The following is a 16,504-nucleotide window of genomic DNA, read 5'->3' on the forward strand; positions in this document are numbered from 1 at the left end:
GGGGGAAGAGGGGGGGCTGCGATCCCGTTGCCGGTCCCGGTCCGTTACGGGGGCGACACCGAGGGTTGCGATCCGTTGCCGGACACGGAAAAAGGAAAAAAAAAAAAAACTTTAAATATTCTCAATGCAAGTTCATAGAATTGATTTTCTTTATCTATCAAATGGGAATAGAAAGGTAATAAGGATCATGATACCAATAAGCCAACAAGATACAGTATAAATGCCATTCAACTGAAAGCCAATGACAAGCCTAACAGAGAGCACAGACTTAGAAATTCTATAAAAATGCCTGCTCTCCCTTCCTGAAGCACACGCAGCCTAACGTAGTAGAGGGAGGATCTGAAGTCAAGATTATTCTCTTTATATGGAAGCAGCTATGGTGCAGTGGAAAGAACAATGAACTCTGCATAAGTCACTAATCCCATTTCCTATTTGTAAAAGTCCAAAAAAAAAAAAAAAAAAAATACCCCATCAATAATTAAATCAAAATGAGATGATATATGGAACATGCCTGGTACAGAGAAATGGTTCAGTATGTTACTTTTTATAAATTCCAACTGCTTCTGTCAGAAATTACCCATTTGCTTACCTGCTGTATTTTCCCTTGCCACTAGAGAGAATGCCGCCACTCAGCGTGCCCCCTGAGAGGGCTGCAAAGCTGGCTGTTTCGCTGTAAGGGCCTTGCATAACACTGAGTCCATCAGTAGGGCTTCCACTAGTGCTCAGTACGCTAGTCAGACCTTCGATGCTGCTTTCCCCAATGCTGGGATTCTTGAGGGCTCGCCAGGCATCTGCCACTGGGAATAGAACCAAACATTTCAAATCAAGATACCACAGCATCAAAACAGTCTGGTAGGCATTTTCCTTGCAATGACTCTTCAAAGTGGAGGATTTTCATGTAGAAAAGTACTAAGGTATTCACTTAATCAACACCACTATGTGCAGCCACCACAGATCAGGTGTTTCAACATATATTCTTACTTAATCCTCCCACTAACTAAGCATTAATAGCCTCAATTTCAGATGAGGAAACTAGAATTTAAAGCTAAACAACTTGTCCAAAGTTACGGTTAGTTGCATAAAACTATAATTTTGATTCCAAGAAAGAATAGTCCACTATTCTTTCCATTACACTGTAGCCACCATTTAATAAAACATTAAGATTTCAAGATGTTTAGGTCATGTGTTGATTCTGATTGGAAGCTTCTAGCAGGAAGCTTGAAAAACCTTTTGGGAGCTCTGTGCCCCAGGTTAGTTAATATGGTAAAGTAAAAATGACATTAAAGTAGAAGTCAGAAGACTTGCTCTAGCCCCAGCTCTGCAGAAGCTCTTAACACATATTGAGAAAAAAGTTTAAAGAAGTTCCCATTTAAATGGGGTTAATAACAGCCTCTGCTCTCTTTCTTCAGACAGCTGTTGTAAAAAGCAAGTGAGATAACTGTGTAAAATCCTCTAAAAATTATAAAGTACTATGGAGATATAAGAATTAAAGTTACCTGAAATTCTACTAGTTTGTACCTGCCACACAGAGGTAAGTACCAGAGGAATTAACGTAAAAACTCTGGAACAAAGAAATGAAAAGCTAAAAATACTTTACCCCCTACAAATCTCATTATCCAAAGTAATCCAGTGACAATCTTTCTGTAAAATGTGCTGAATTTTACTGATTTTTGTCTTGGGTCCCATAAATTCAAATGGAAATAAAAATCCTTCTTTTACCTGTGATTGGACCATCATCTTCATCAAATTCAATTTTTACTCCCTTTCCATTGGCTGTGCTGACTCCACAGCCACCTCCACGACAGAGAGAAATGGGCACAACCCCATAGACGTATGCCAGCATAATGGGGACGCCAATGCCTGGGGGAAGAAAAGAAAACATGTCAGCAGGCCATCAGGTTGCAACTGCCGTAAATTCTCCTTCCCTGCCTGTGTATGGACAAAAATCACTATATCACAGGCCAAGAAAGACAGAAAATGGCTACTTCAAAGAGGTTGCCTGGTATAAAAGAATGATGAACAGATTTGCAATCAGAAAAGCCTGTATTATAATCTTGGCTCCAATTTACTAACTGTATGATCTTAAAACTATTTTCTTAGGGTTGGCAATGATCAAATGAGATTGTATGTATGGCGTCCAGTCAGTAAATATATGTTGCTTTCATTTCCCCGCTTTCTAATCACTACTAAAGTGCTAACCCAAGAACCAATCAAGAATCAAACATTGAATAAATTACTAGTGGGGTTTAGGATCCCTCCCAGAGTTAATTCCAAAATCTTATGTGTTAATTCAAAAACTCTGTGTGAGGTAAAAGGGCTTAGTTGTTTAACAGCACAGGATTTCAAGTCAGACTGCCTTGATTCACATCCAAGCTAAGTGACCTTGGGAAAATTACTGCACTTTTCTGTTACAACTGTGCTGCTTTTTTGTGAAGGCCGTGAGGATTAAATATACGTGAAACACTCAGAACTTCATTAAATGTTATATTATTATTATTATTATTCTAAAACAGACCTGTATGCTTCCCAAAATACTGTGAGGCATTAAACAAATCAAAACAAAAGTAATTTTATTTTATGGGTTCCGTACAAGTGGAAGAGGAGGAAGATGAAAGGTGAAAAACGGAGGTTTGAAGTAATTTTCTTTAATTCAACTTTTTCTATGTGCCAGACCAAGTTCTGGGCACTAACTTAAGAATGAAAGATCTCACACTCTGATAATTTGGTGTGGATGAAAAACTGAAAAATAATCATCATAGTGGTGTCTAACAGAGTCAACTACCAAAGGGGGTTTGGCATAAAATATAGGAGTCTCCGGGGGAACATATGGACATCTGGCTAAACTGCTATGGTCAGGAAGCTGATAGAGAGAGGAGTCATGGTCCTGACTAGCTTACCAACACTAACTGCAGCAATAACCGGGGATGCAATGACTGACAAAGTCACTCCTCCTGTGATAGCCAAATTTCTCTTGTGTTTGGAGGTTTTCCTTCCCTCATATCTGCTGTGAATCTAAGAATAGAAAAGAAAATCCAGGCCACCAGATTAGGACACCAGTCTTTTGCCAGGGTGAAAAAGAACAAGTAAATATTCACTTATAAGTTATCCATATTAAAACATATCTTCCACCCCAAAGACGCATCTTTTTCAAATTTTAATCTACTCAGACCTGCGAGATATAAACTAATGAAGAAAAAGTTAATTCAAGAAGAAACAAAATAACTCAGGGGAGTGAAGTAAGCATTTCACCTTTAAGTCACTGAGACAAGCCAAGCCCAAGAAGTTAGTAAGAACTTTCAGATCTCATAGGGGTTTCTGAAAATCTATTTAAGAAACTAAGGTTATTTTTATTTAAAAACAAGCTGGTTTCAGGCAGCTCTAGAATATAAGCTCCTTCCCATTTCCCTCAAACCTTTACCAACAAACCTGAAATTGGAACATGCACACAACCCAGCATGTCTTACCTTCCTTCCAACATAAACGGGAATGCCAATGACCATGGCAGGAATGGCAATGCCAGCAATGAGAGAAATCCCCACTGGAGCACCAATCAATGTGCCCAGCTGCCAAAGAATTTTCTTCTTACGGCTCCATGGCTTCTTGCCCCAGAATGTACAGCCAGAGGGACTGCAGAGGAAATGTGCTGACGTTAATGTCAATATTACAAATGCAGCTATTATCATCAGAGAACTTGATAAGAGCAACAGCCTTTTTTTCCCCCTCCCCTCCCCCCAGTCTTCTTTTCAATAGGAGTGACTGACAGTTACAAGAGATTACAGGAAATGAACATATTACACAAGGGAGAGCAAAGGACAAAGCCAGACTATTAGAGCTCAGGGCTCTTTACATGTGTGTGTGTGTGCACGTGTGTGCGCGTGTGTGTACGTGTATGAAGGTAGGCCTCCAGATTTGAAACTCCTTTTCCATTTTTCTGTGCTGAACCCTGCCTTCCCCATCTCAAACACTGATCCAGTTTTCTCTGACTGACAATACTTGGAATCCTGCATAGCTTATACACTTGACATCTCATTCAAACACATTGTGCCCTACAGCTAATGGACACTTTTGGCATATGTCCTACCACACCTAATAGATACTGCACACCATGTTCCTGGGAAAGAATAAAAAAGAACCCGTCACACCTTATATGTCAGTTTGGTTCTCTGAACTGGCTGCTGTTACACTCAGCCCTTCTGTGCCCAACCATTTTTGCTCCTTCCCTTTGTGCTATCTTTTCTGCTGGATGAGATAAGCAATTGTGAAAGTAGAGATCATGTCTTATTCACCCCTGTGTCCCCAGTGACTGGTACATAGTAAGTACTCAAATGTTCACCAAATTGGAAATGAAGGTATTTCATCTACAGAATGAATGCTGTTTGCTTGTTAATATTAGTTCCTCAAGCATAATATTTTAATATTCACTCAGTGAATTCTTTGGGAACTCATTACATGCAAGAAACTGTAAAAAGGTCTTAACTCTGGCCTCAAGGCACTATAGTTTAATAAGATTAGACATGTATATGAAATACAAAGTAGAGATGATATTTATAAGAGATAAAGGAATGTCAATAAAGAAGAATGAGGCAGAAAAAGGGAAGACATGATGGATAAAATGGTATTTAAGTGGTTCTTGAAGGATGGATAAGAACTGAACAAGTTGAGATAAAAGGGGGATACTGGGAAGGTGAAGTGATTAGGAAGTATTCTAGGCAAAGGAAAGAACATGAGCAAGTATGGAGGCAAGAGAGCAAAAAGAGACACAGGGAACAGCAGGCCCAGATTATCTGAAATATAACATGTATGAAAGCAAAATGGAAAAAGACAGAATATGGGTTACGGCCCGACGGCAAAAAGCTTTAAAAGCCATGCCAGGGCCAAGCCCGTGGAGCACTCGGGAGAGTGCGGCGCTGGGAGCATAGCGACGTTCCTGCCGCGGGTTCGGATCCTATATAGGACTGGCCGATGCGTGCGCTCTTGCTGAGCGTGGTGTGGGCGATACCCCACCAAGGGTTGCGATCCCCTTACTGGTCAGGAAAAAGACAAAAAAAAAAAAAAAAAAAAGCCCATGCCAGGGGTGAATAAGACATGATCTGGAAGGTAATGGAGACAGTCCCCGGAGGTTGCTGAGCTGGAGAAAAAAGTACACTTCAGAAGACCTTTTTATAGCTTCCTTATTCTGTAATGAGAGGACAATTGAGTCCTTTGACATTCTTTTTTATTTTTTCAGTGAAAGAAAAAGACTACAAAAGCAATGAACACATTTCTCATCTCACCTGAGGTAATGCAAGTCTGAGATCTCTTTCATACAAAGCCAACAGAATTCACAGCCACATACTGCACAGGTCATGTGATTACAGCTTCCATCATTCATCTTGATAATATAAGCACTGCATCGTGGGCATGGCTTAATGTCATCTGCTAAGGGGGAAGGAAGAATGGGCAGAAAAATGCCCCCAGTTAAGCCTAGTTTGACTTAATTATTCCTGAGAGAATACATAAGAAATGAGGAGCAGTCAAGAACTATTGACTGAGGATTCCAAATTCTGTAACCCACTTTACTGGAAAGTTGGCTATGTCTAGACTTCAAAAATTTTCATAGAGCAGATGCTGTTTCATACTGAGCTGCCTATCCCAGTAACTAGCATCTCATACCACTTAAGCCACACTCTGAGCAAGGAGAAAGAAAAATGGTTCCAACAAAAATGCAATTTCCATCAGCCAATAGGCTAAGCAGATGCAAAAGCAGAGTCCAACAGGAAGAATAGTCTGCAGCCTGGAATTGGCTTTAAGTTTTGAAAAACTTTAGTTCATGAAACTAATTTTTCAGGTTCAACAAGTATCATTGTGATTTGCTATTAACACAACTCATAGTCCCTTCCCATGATACTTTCAAATTCAAAACCTAAAAACAATTGGGTAAGCTATGTAGCATCCACCTGGTAATTTTCACAGCTAGTTAGGAACTATCCTATTAAAATGACAATTTTGATTATGCTGTGCCAGAAAAAAGTAAATGGCAAAAACTTTCCTACTAGCCTCTCCCAAATGACATCAGTGAAATAAAGTACATTTATAAAAGGCAATAAATCCACTGACATTTTAAAATAAGTTTACTCAGACTTGTCAAGGTTGGAACTGAATGTGTCACATTCTTCCTTTCAAGGTTAATCATTAATCCATACTAATATTATTTCCTTTTCTTAAATCTGTACCCTGCTTCCAAAAGCAGTGATGTACTTAAAGCTAGAAGACAAACAGTACAGGTTAAACACTAATTAAATGTCTTTCTGCTCACAATGGAAGTTTCGAAAAAGCCCCTAGCAAAAGGACCTAATAGCTCTCCAATCTGACACTTATTACTAAGAAAGAAGAAACTACAGCATTCAAGTTTGTTGCATTCCAATTTTACATGGGTTGGATAAACTGTAATGGTCAGAGACGGAAAAAATAAATATCAAATATAATATTGAATCACATGATATTTTCTGCTCTCTGATCCCAGGGAATCTTGGGCTATATAGTAAAATAATCTCTTTCAGCTTTGGGCTCACATGATGAAACACCAAATAAAGAGACAATGAGAGGGCTGGCCCCGTGGCGCACTCAGGAGAGTGCAGTGCTTGGGTGCGCAGCGACGCTCCGGCCGTGGGTTCGGATCCTATATAGAAATGGCCAGTGCGCTCACTGGCTGAGCGTGGTGCGGGCGACAGCAAGCCAAGGGTTGTGATCCCCTTACTGGTCACAAAAAAAGACAAAAAAAAAAAAAAAAAAGAAAATGAGATAATGCCAACTTATACCTGGTCCAGATTCTTGCCCATAACTGAGACCTGAAGTGTGCTTGGTCCGAACTCGCAAAGTCTGTGCCCTCTGCTGACGGGCCATATCGCATGTCTGATTTGGATGCCATATTTGCTTGCAGTGGTAACAGAACTCAGTCTGGCAGCCTTCCCTCTCACAGGTTAGCTTTGGGCAGCTGGCACAGCCATAGGCAATAACAGCATAACTGTGTAAGGGAACAGGAAGAGATGCCAATAAGGTAACAATGATCTAACCAAGACATTATTGATCATGGTTAACGCTGTTGGACACCACCCTACCAGCACATACGATATAGAGAAAAGACAGACAGACACACATGCACACGAGCATGCCTGAACAACTATAAAACATATCCTGTGTGAGAAAGTAGATTTCTTGAGATTCCAAAGATATAAAACATTTATTTCCTGAAAAAATTGTGGAAATATATTGAGCCTGAAGCTGCTTTAAAGCAGTTTGCCATAGCAAGTTTCATAAATAACAGGGTACAAAACTATTTCCTTTCAGTGGTTTGCTATATTTAAAGAGATTAGAATTTGTTTACATGAAAGGACAAAGTATTTGTATAATAAAGAGCTATAGCAAAAACTAAAGCAAGTATACTTTTTCATTTTTAAGTTCCACAGTGAAGCTGGTCTGACCACAGCTAGAGACAACAGACCTAAATGGACTTATGATCAACTTCTCTATTGAAAGCTCTTCTTACCTTTCTATACTTTTTTTTTTTTTTTCTCTAATTCAAATCTATACCTTGAAATGTCTTCTTTCTTGACAGGTTCCAGATTCCAAGAATACCACACATCTATCTTATTAATTAATACAACATAAAGCCATATCTTCCTTTCTTTCTTCTGACACAGTGTAAAGATAGGCAATTCAGAATTTATCAGCACTAGCATCAACTGTTTCTTGTAATTCATGTTCACTTACCAAGAATTAGTCTCCCACAAACAATCCAATATATTACCCTTTCTAATTAATTCTAAATATGTCAACTAAATGCTCAGATTACCCTAACAAGGAAACACTTGTTTAAAATAAATTTTTTGCTTTCTTTGTTTTTTGACAGCTGGCCAATACAGGGATCTGAACCCTTTACCTTGGTAAGCTAACCCATCAGCCCTTAAAATTAAAAAAAAAAAAAAAAAAAAAAAAAAAAAAGAAGTAATTTAGAGAAACAAATGGAAAGTTTCAAAAGTTCACCACACAATTTTTAAACAGATCAATGACTGCCATCTGCGCTTTGTTGTCCCCTATTCCACACTTTCCCCCAATATCCAAAAAACTCAAACAACTCATATAAAAGGCTAATAACATTTTCTTGGATTTATTCTACAATTTGCTTATTTATCTGAATGCACATTAGATGTCCGTGACAGGAACTCAAGTTTTCAGGTTTATCACAGATTCTGAAAACTGATTTGAGGATGATGCTGAAAACATAAATGACAACGTATTCCCCTATGTTATGTAATACAGTCTGTATTAAAACTCTTCTTAGAAAGAACAGAGTGAGAATAGGTCAATGTGTGAATGCAAAATGATTCATATCCTGTAGGAGCTCTGAGCAAATTTACCCCACCTAGCTGCAAAATAACTACTAAAGATAAACAATGTGTCTCCTGAAGAAAGTGTCATGTTTGCTATTTTGTGTTAAATGGGAAAGTTACTGGATGATTTCAGAAAACTATTAAGTCAACTTCTGAAGATACAAATTAAATAGACTGCCAGTCAGGAAGTCTTGAACACTCCAAGATCCATTTCTATCTCACATGGTAGGAGTAAATATTAAACAGATTTAAAAAAAAAAAAAAAAAAAAGAGCATTTGATAGAATTGACAATGTTAAATTTGGGTGTATAATCTGGTTCCAAGGAAGTAAACTAACCCTAAATACTCATGAATCCACAGCAATCTATTACTATGACACAGAATTACTCAGGGCACGAGACTTGGCATTCCTGTTTTCCAGTGCCTGGTCCAGGCTCTTGCCTCTGACTCATACCGCATGACACTGAACTAGTTAAAATCTCTAAAACCTTAGCTTCTAACCCCCAAATGGAGATTTAGGTGCTTACCACCTTCAAATATAGCTAAACATGTTCTAAAACTGCATTTGAGATCTTGTCCTGAAAAATATGTCATAAAAACATAGCATATTTGGTTCTACTTCCTGGCCTTTGCCTATTCTATTCCTTCTGCCTAGAAATATCTTTTCCTTAACTTCTTGCCCTGGCAAATGCCCATTTAAGAATCAGATCAAATGTCATCTTCTCTATAAAACCTACTTAACCTCTCCAGGTAGCTGGTTGCCTGCTTTGTGCCTGTGCACAATTATTTTATAACACTTATCACATTATATTGTAATTATCTGTTTATATACTTGCCTCTCCAACCACACAGGATTCAAGGAAAAGTATCATCCACTTTTTAATCTCCAGGGTCTAGCACATTGGTTCATGCTCAAAATACCAGTACTGAATAAATGATAGACTCTCTCTTGCTTTGGTAGTTTGACTTACCCCAGCCATCCTAGCTCTTCTCCTGAGCCATTACTTTGCTCTAAAGCAGTCTTTTTAACATCCACAAATCTACTGGCTTTCTATATACCAAGTACCATAAACTATATTCTAAAATTTTGTATAAACCCATCTTAGGGGTAACCCCTAAGTTATGAATAGGGCAATCTTCTTCCCCAGCAGTTGAAAAAAACCTTCATCCTTGAGATCAAATCTTCCCTGACCGTCTTGTTCCTTCTCTTCCATGTCCTACACTGGAGCTTTTCTCCTATCCTGCTCTTTTAGCTTAACCAAACATTTGGGTTTCCTAATTAGAAACTAAAAGGAAGGTGTAGGAAATTACATGCTGATAAGAATACTGTTACATCTTCCCCCCCCTCTTAATCTCATACAACTTTTGCTCACTTTATTAATTACCTAAATCTTCAGAATCATCATAATGTGACACTATTACCTAACGTCAGCTCTGGAAAAAAATTTCCATTAGTATAAATTCGATTATCTTCAACAGACTCTGGTAGTTAAAGAAATGTGTTCCTATAGTATGTCTGTATTTCCCATCTCCATGTCATGTAACGTAACTCAGTCACCCATTTATAAACGGATCCTGAGTATGTGTGAGGTTGACAGACCTGGGCCAAGTTGTTACAATGAGCTGTATGTACCTTTACTATATTCTTTTTTCCTGCCCTATTTCAAACCCATCTCTAGGCTAGACAACTCTCTGGTCTCCCTATTCCCCACTCTAACCCAAATTCCATTCCAGAAGTTCACCTATCACAAGGTTACACTTTTGCTTAAAACGCTTCAACAAAAAATAAAAAAGAAAAAATGTCCTTCAACCCTAAACTTATCTGCATGGCTTAGATAGGCCTATCAAGTTGAATACAGTCTACCTTTTCAGATTAATCTCAAGTCACTTCCCAGATCATGCTCCCCACAATATGCATCCAGAGGCTAACCAAACCAGACTCTGGACTAAGTATTGTGTCTTGTATTGTTATACCTGCCTGCTCATAAAACTCAGGTTTAAAATGGTTTTTTCTCTATCCTCATCTTTGTTTGCCTGGTATGAATTCCTACTCATATTCTTTTTTTGTTTTTGTTTTTTTGGGGGTTTTTTTTGGTGGCTGGCCGGCATGGGGATCTGAACCCATGACCTTGGTGTTAGAAGGCTGCGCTCTAACCAACTGAGCTAAGCAGCCAGCCCCCTACTCATATTCTTAAAGGCCCAGATCATATAGCCCCTCCTCTGTTTAGTCTTTCTTGAAACCATCCTACAAAACCTATTCTTTCATCTATCCAAGAGCACTTGTATTTTTTTTAGTACTTATCACATTACATTTATCATTTCCTACCTATCTTTCTATCAATCTGTTTCGTCTACCAGGTCAAACTCCCAGCCAAGAAGACCACGTCTAAGTCTTTTTTGTAATACCAGTATTCACCCAAAGTTCAACACTATATCATTCTCAAAGTGCCTGTCTATCCTATATTGCTCACAGTCCTCATCTCTGTTCCTCTTCCAAGAACTGTGCTGCTCATATTCCTTATCTTTCTCATAAAAATTCACCTATTCACCCCATTCTTCTGGGACCTAATTGAAAGACTTTGTATACAGAGTTGTAGGAATAGTCACAATACAGATATCCTACTCCAGAGGAGTGAGCTCTCAATCTCCTCCGAACACAAGATTCATTGTTAAATAGGCACACTAACTAAAGGCAGGGCAGACTGACAACTGTTAAAGGAGTTTTAAAAAAATGGCAAATAGGGAAAGTTTGAGTTAAGCCTTGAAGACGTCACAGAAAAAACAAAAACATGTTACCTGGTGATCTAAGTTTGGGGGATTTATACCACGTTGAAAGTTTACACTGCATATCAGCATTAGCAAGACTTACAGTGCATAGTAACATTTTTAAAGACTCTACAAAGCTCAGAAATAAACTTCTTACATTTTGTTTAACCCAATATTTCTCAAGCTTATTTGATTACAAAACATTTTTCTTTCAAGTAATGCCTATAGCATGCCTTAGGAAATATTGATGTAGGTGAAAAATGGAACATAAAATCAAAAGGTGGTTGGAGACTATAAAGGAGTTTAAATGATAAGGACAGATCAAAGAAATGTTTTTTATTTGGGGGGATTTTTTTTGCTGGCCAGTACAGGGATTGAACCCTGAACCTTGGTGTTACCAGCACCATGCTCTAACAAACTGAGCTAACCAGCCAGCTCCAAATAAATAAGTTCTTAAACACATTATGAGAAGTCATCTTACAGGTCAGGAAGTCAATGAAGTTTTAAGCAGGGGAGTGATATACATGTTCCACTTTAGAATGAATACTTTGAGAAATAATGTATTTGAGTAATATTAGAAAGAATTATTGGGCTGGAGGATGGTATAGATGGTGGTGGGGCTGGGGGTAGAGGGTGCAGGGAAGAGTTGTGGAATAGGAGGTACAGAGTAAAATTAAAAGAGGTCCAGGAAGGCTTCAGAAAGGAAAAGTCCTCCTTCACTGATTGTGAAATGTGTCTTGCTCAGGGAGCTTGTTCTTCCCTCATAAATGTGCTTAGGAAGAACAGAAGCTTCCTGTTTACGGGATGGTCCAGTCCAGTTATCTGGGAAGGCCAACAGCTGATGTTATCTGCTGGGGTCAGGTGGGAGGGGGGACCCTGCAGGGAACAGAAGCAGCAATGAGAGGCTGGAGTAGTGGACCCGCACAAAGAATTTTAGGTCAAGACAGCCTTATATCTCCTATTTGTCTGTACAGAAGATCTGCCCCTGTATGCCAGGAAATGTTCTGTTGCCTATTTTGCTCACCCCTCAATCTCCTAGAAATGCTGAAAGGTTTTTAAAGATTGGCAATAGGGCTCTTGAGAGGAAAACATTACAGTTACATGATTTGGGGTTTCTGAAAAGACATGTTTAAGCAGAGACTCAAAGGGTAATAGATCTACTACACAATTTATTAGCTATGATACTTTAGGCCCCACACTTAAAACTTCACTGAACTGGTTTCTCCTTTATAAAGTGTATTTATCATCATCTACCTAAACAAGACTAAAATGAAATATCAGCATAAGATTATAGTCTGAAGACTATAAAGAACTATAAAAATGTGAGTTATTTATATTTTGAGCTAATTTTATCTCAATTGAAAGTATATTTTATTTTATTTATTTATTTATTTGTTTGTTTATTTATTTATTTATTTTTCCTTTTTGTCTTTTTTACTGACCGGTAACGGGATCGCAACCCTCGGTGTCGCGCCCGCACCACGCTCAGCCAGTGAGCGGGAACTGGTCTCCACATGGGATCCGAACCCTCGGCGGGAGCGCCGCCGCACTCTCAAGCGGCGCACTCTCCAGTGCGCCACCGGGCCAGCCCTGAAAGTATATTTTAAATATTACACTTGGTAATATTGTTCTTAGTATATTAAATAATAATGTGAATGTTTTCCCACTGAAATTGGTTCCCTTATTCGTGAATAAAATTGTATTCAAGTCTCTTTGTTCTACAAATATTTTGTTAACAAATAATGAATCTCTTAATATATAATTATCATGAGTAATAACAGTAAAACTAATGGTCAAAACTGTGTAAGGTCACTTACATGCTCCCCTCACCTTGCCAAAGACACACACAAATATACATACATACCCCCCCCACCCCGGGGGAGTACTTGACAAATTTGGCTGGCAAGAACTTGACCTGTGGGAAGTAAAGATGATCAAGTATGGGAAGAAAAGATAACTGGGGCTTGTGCTTCTTTCTTCTAGTGCTCATCCACGATTTTTAGCAGGCCCAGAAGAACAGAACAGTTTGATTAAAAAACAAAACAAAGGGGGCCGGCCCGTGGCTCACTCGGCAGAGTGTGGCGCTGATAACACCAAAGCCCCGGGTTCGGATCCCATATAGGGATGGCCGGTTCGCTCACTGGCTGAGCGTGGTGCTGACAACACCAAGTCAAGGGTTAAGATCCCCTTACCGGTCATCTTTTAAAAAACAAAACAAAACAAGGGAACCACAATATCTAGTAAGAACACAGAAGTTATTTTTCTCCTGGAATTAAAAAGAGGCAGCAAAACGTCCGGCCACATCCCCAGGGAACTCAGACACCTGTGTGGGGAGTGACAGAATTCTAAAGTTACTCCCTTTTATCTAACCACCTTCAACTGAAAATCTCAAAACACTGCCTATTTCAGATAAGAAAAATAAAGTAGGGTAAGAGGTTGTTAACAACAGGAATGAGAAAAGAAACTAGATTCTAGCATCCTTGGCTCTCTCAGTGTTGTCCTTAAGCTACACTTAAGGAAAGGCACCCAAACAGTAGTATCCCCAGTAATGGAGCTATGCTGGCAAGCCAATGTTTCTTAAAACAGTAGCTGAGTGGAAAGAATATTGGCCTTGATGGGAGTTAAGACCAGTGTTCAAAGCCTTGTTCTAGTATAACTAGTATAACTTACTAGTTATATGACCCTGAACAAACCACTCGATTTCTTTAAACTTCAGTTTCCTCACTGTAAAACTATATCAAATTTACCTTACAATGGTGTGAGCATCAAATTAAATTTTGTATGCCTGGCATACGGGTACTCGGATGCCAGTCTTTTTTTTTTTAAATCTTAACATTTACTAGTATACATCTGTGGGGTACACTGTGTTGTTTCAATATGTGAATATACTGCACAATGATTCACGTGATTAGGGTAGACAGCACAGTTTTGTTCTCTTTCCTCAAACGTCACCTTCTGTTTTTTTTTTTTAAAAGATGACCGGTAAGGGGATCTTAACCCTTGACTTGGTGTTGTCAGCACCACACTCTCCCAAGTGAGCCACAGGTCAGCCCTAAACGTCATCTTCTTTAGCCTACAGATGATGCATGGGAGAAAAACTATATATGTGATTGTTATATATATTTTTCCCAACCTCCTGATTGTTATAATTCTTTTAATTAATTATTTTTTTTTTTGTCTTTTTCGTGACCGGTAAGGGGATCGCAACCCTTGGTGTGGTGTCGCCCACACTGCGCTCAGCCAGTGAGCGCACCGGCCATCCCTATATAGGATCCAAACCCGCGGCAGGAGCATCACTGCGCTCCCAGCGCCACGGGCCGGCCCTTTTAATTAATTTTTAAACAATAAACTCTGATGATACCAATCCAATACTTGGCCAAAATAAGAAATGGCCTAATTCTTTAATAACTTCCAAATCAGAAATGGTTTAAAGCTGTCACCAAGTTTGCAAATTAATTCTGTTCATTTTTATTGATATGAGCAAAGACAGAGACTGTCTCCAGAAAAATAAAAAACAAAATGGGAGCTTTTCCAGAAAGATGATCAGTGATGTCACTTTTCTTAGTTAAAATTTAAGGAAACTCACATATATATCAGAAAGGAATTAATACACTATTCCAAAATTAAACATGCAGTGTTCTCTTAAGTTAATATTTCTTTAGTTTAGGAAATAGATCAATAGTACCTGCAAAACTTGAATACCATATAAAGTAATCTTATAGGGCCAGTAACACCACCAGCCATAAGCAGACCCCTCCAAGAGCCTATAAGGTCCTTCCTTACTAACTGAAAGTGAAAGTAATCTACCATAAACATGGTACCTTTCTCCCATGTATCATTGTGTCTCTGCAGATACTGCATATTTTAACGTCAAAGTAATTTAGAAATCCCGTATCAGTGAGGTTAAATAACACACCCATTTCTAAATAAGGTTGGCAGAATAATCTCAGACAGCTTCTTTTGAAAGAGACAAACAGCAGCATCATGGAAATCTCAAAACACCCTTGATATATAGGCTATAATTAAAAGCTCTTAACTCCTTTGAAGCAAAGGATCAAAAGGCTTTTTATTAGCATTATATTTACACACTGCAAGAAGTCCCTAACATCTTTTTGTCCCCCAAAACATGACACACAAAATTATCTGTCCAAGGTCACAGAGCAGGTAATGGCAGTCTGACTCCCAATCACTTAGATGAGCCCCCTTCCACGCATGACTACTCACAGGATGTAACAAACAATCAGATTCTTTAAAGGGGTGGGGAAAACACTTAATGCTTCAGATGGGAAAATCTGGTGGTAATGTGTCTCTGCAGATACTGCATATTTTAACTCACTGACCTTTAAAATTCAGCATACACAGTGCATTAAAAACACTGTCATCAAGAACTCCTGATCAAAGGGGTTAGGAAACATTATCTCTTACTATACCAACCTCTGGGCATTCTTCTCAGTGCCCCATTGATTCTCTGGACAAAGAAAGGTCTGTCCATCCTTCACCCTGTCCAAGGCAGCAGGATAGGAACCACAGGGTGCCTCCCAACAGCTTGGCACAGAACACACAGTGCCCAGAGTACTCCCAGGGCTCTGCCAGTGAGATGTCCTTTTCTCCTAGTGCCATTTCCCTGTCACCTCCATCCCAACTTTCAGCAGTGGTTGCCAGGAAGAACACGCCTTCTCCTGCAATGCTGGTAAGTCTGCCCCTAGCCAAGTGGACACACCCCTCCCAACCGCTTCCCCCTCAAAATGACATTCTCATTCCGTCCTTTGCCAATTATCTCCTCCCTACTCTTGTTAAGAGATACCCCCACCACTGGACAGAAGGGCATTCACCCAACAAAAAACTGCCTCTCCCAGTCTCCGGGCGATCGACAGTTCCCTTGCCCTCACCGACTGCTCAGTCCCTACCTGAAGTCCTTGGGCAGGCGTGTGGTGTTGGGTGCCTTCACCCCACTCGTCTGGGCTTGCTGATGGCTAGTTACTGGTTAGCACCCCGCCACCGTTGCCACCTTCCTCTCCTTCCCACTGGTCATCCCTCATCTCCTCCCTCTGGAGGGACACACATGCTGTAACGAGGACCGCCCCTCGTGGCTGGCCCCACGCCGGGACCCCGCAGCCCCCCGCCCCCGGCGGCCACGCCCCAACGCTCACCCGCAGTCCGGGGCCGGGCACCAGCGGCAGTCGGGGTCCGAGGCCAGGTAGCGGCGCAGCATGAACTCCTCGTACTTGTGCATGAGCGGCGGGTCAGCGAGCAGCAGGCGGATGTCGTGCGGGTTCAGTCGCTCGCTGCACTCGGGGCAGCTGATGGGCACCCGGCTCTCGCTGATCTCCAGGCGCAGGTAGTGGCGGAGGCAGTCTCGGCAGGAGCGG

At 40.1% G+C, this 16,504-nt stretch overlaps 1 protein-coding gene across 2 annotated transcripts in view; it reads right to left on the reverse strand.

The window, feature by feature from the left end:
* RNF19B (ring finger protein 19B) overlaps positions 1 to 16,484 on the reverse strand; it is a 21,150-nt gene extending 4,666 nt beyond the window's left edge. The window contains exons 1-7 of one of the 2 annotated variants that reach the window (XM_008586345.1): positions 16,286 to 16,484; positions 6,798 to 7,003; positions 5,274 to 5,415; positions 3,465 to 3,627; positions 2,898 to 3,012; positions 1,720 to 1,860; positions 590 to 797 (exon numbers count right to left, since the gene is read on the reverse strand). In XM_008586345.1, the coding sequence (XP_008584567.1) occupies positions 590 to 797; positions 1,720 to 1,860; positions 2,898 to 3,012; positions 3,465 to 3,627; positions 5,274 to 5,415; positions 6,798 to 7,003; positions 16,286 to 16,368 (1,058 nt within the window). In that variant the 5' untranslated portion in view covers positions 16,369 to 16,484. Of the gene's footprint in view, positions 1 to 589; positions 798 to 1,719; positions 1,861 to 2,897; positions 3,013 to 3,464; positions 3,628 to 5,273; positions 5,419 to 6,797; positions 7,004 to 16,285 lie in introns of both variants that reach the window. The other variant, XM_008586344.1, reaches the window with a different exon arrangement.
* Between the last annotated feature and the right edge of the window lie 20 nt (positions 16,485 to 16,504).

Source organism: Galeopterus variegatus, unplaced genomic scaffold (assembly GCF_000696425.1).
Source record: "Galeopterus variegatus unplaced genomic scaffold, G_variegatus-3.0.2 Scaffold3947, whole genome shotgun sequence".
In the NCBI taxonomy this organism is placed as follows: Eukaryota; Metazoa; Chordata; class Mammalia; order Dermoptera; family Cynocephalidae; genus Galeopterus; species Galeopterus variegatus.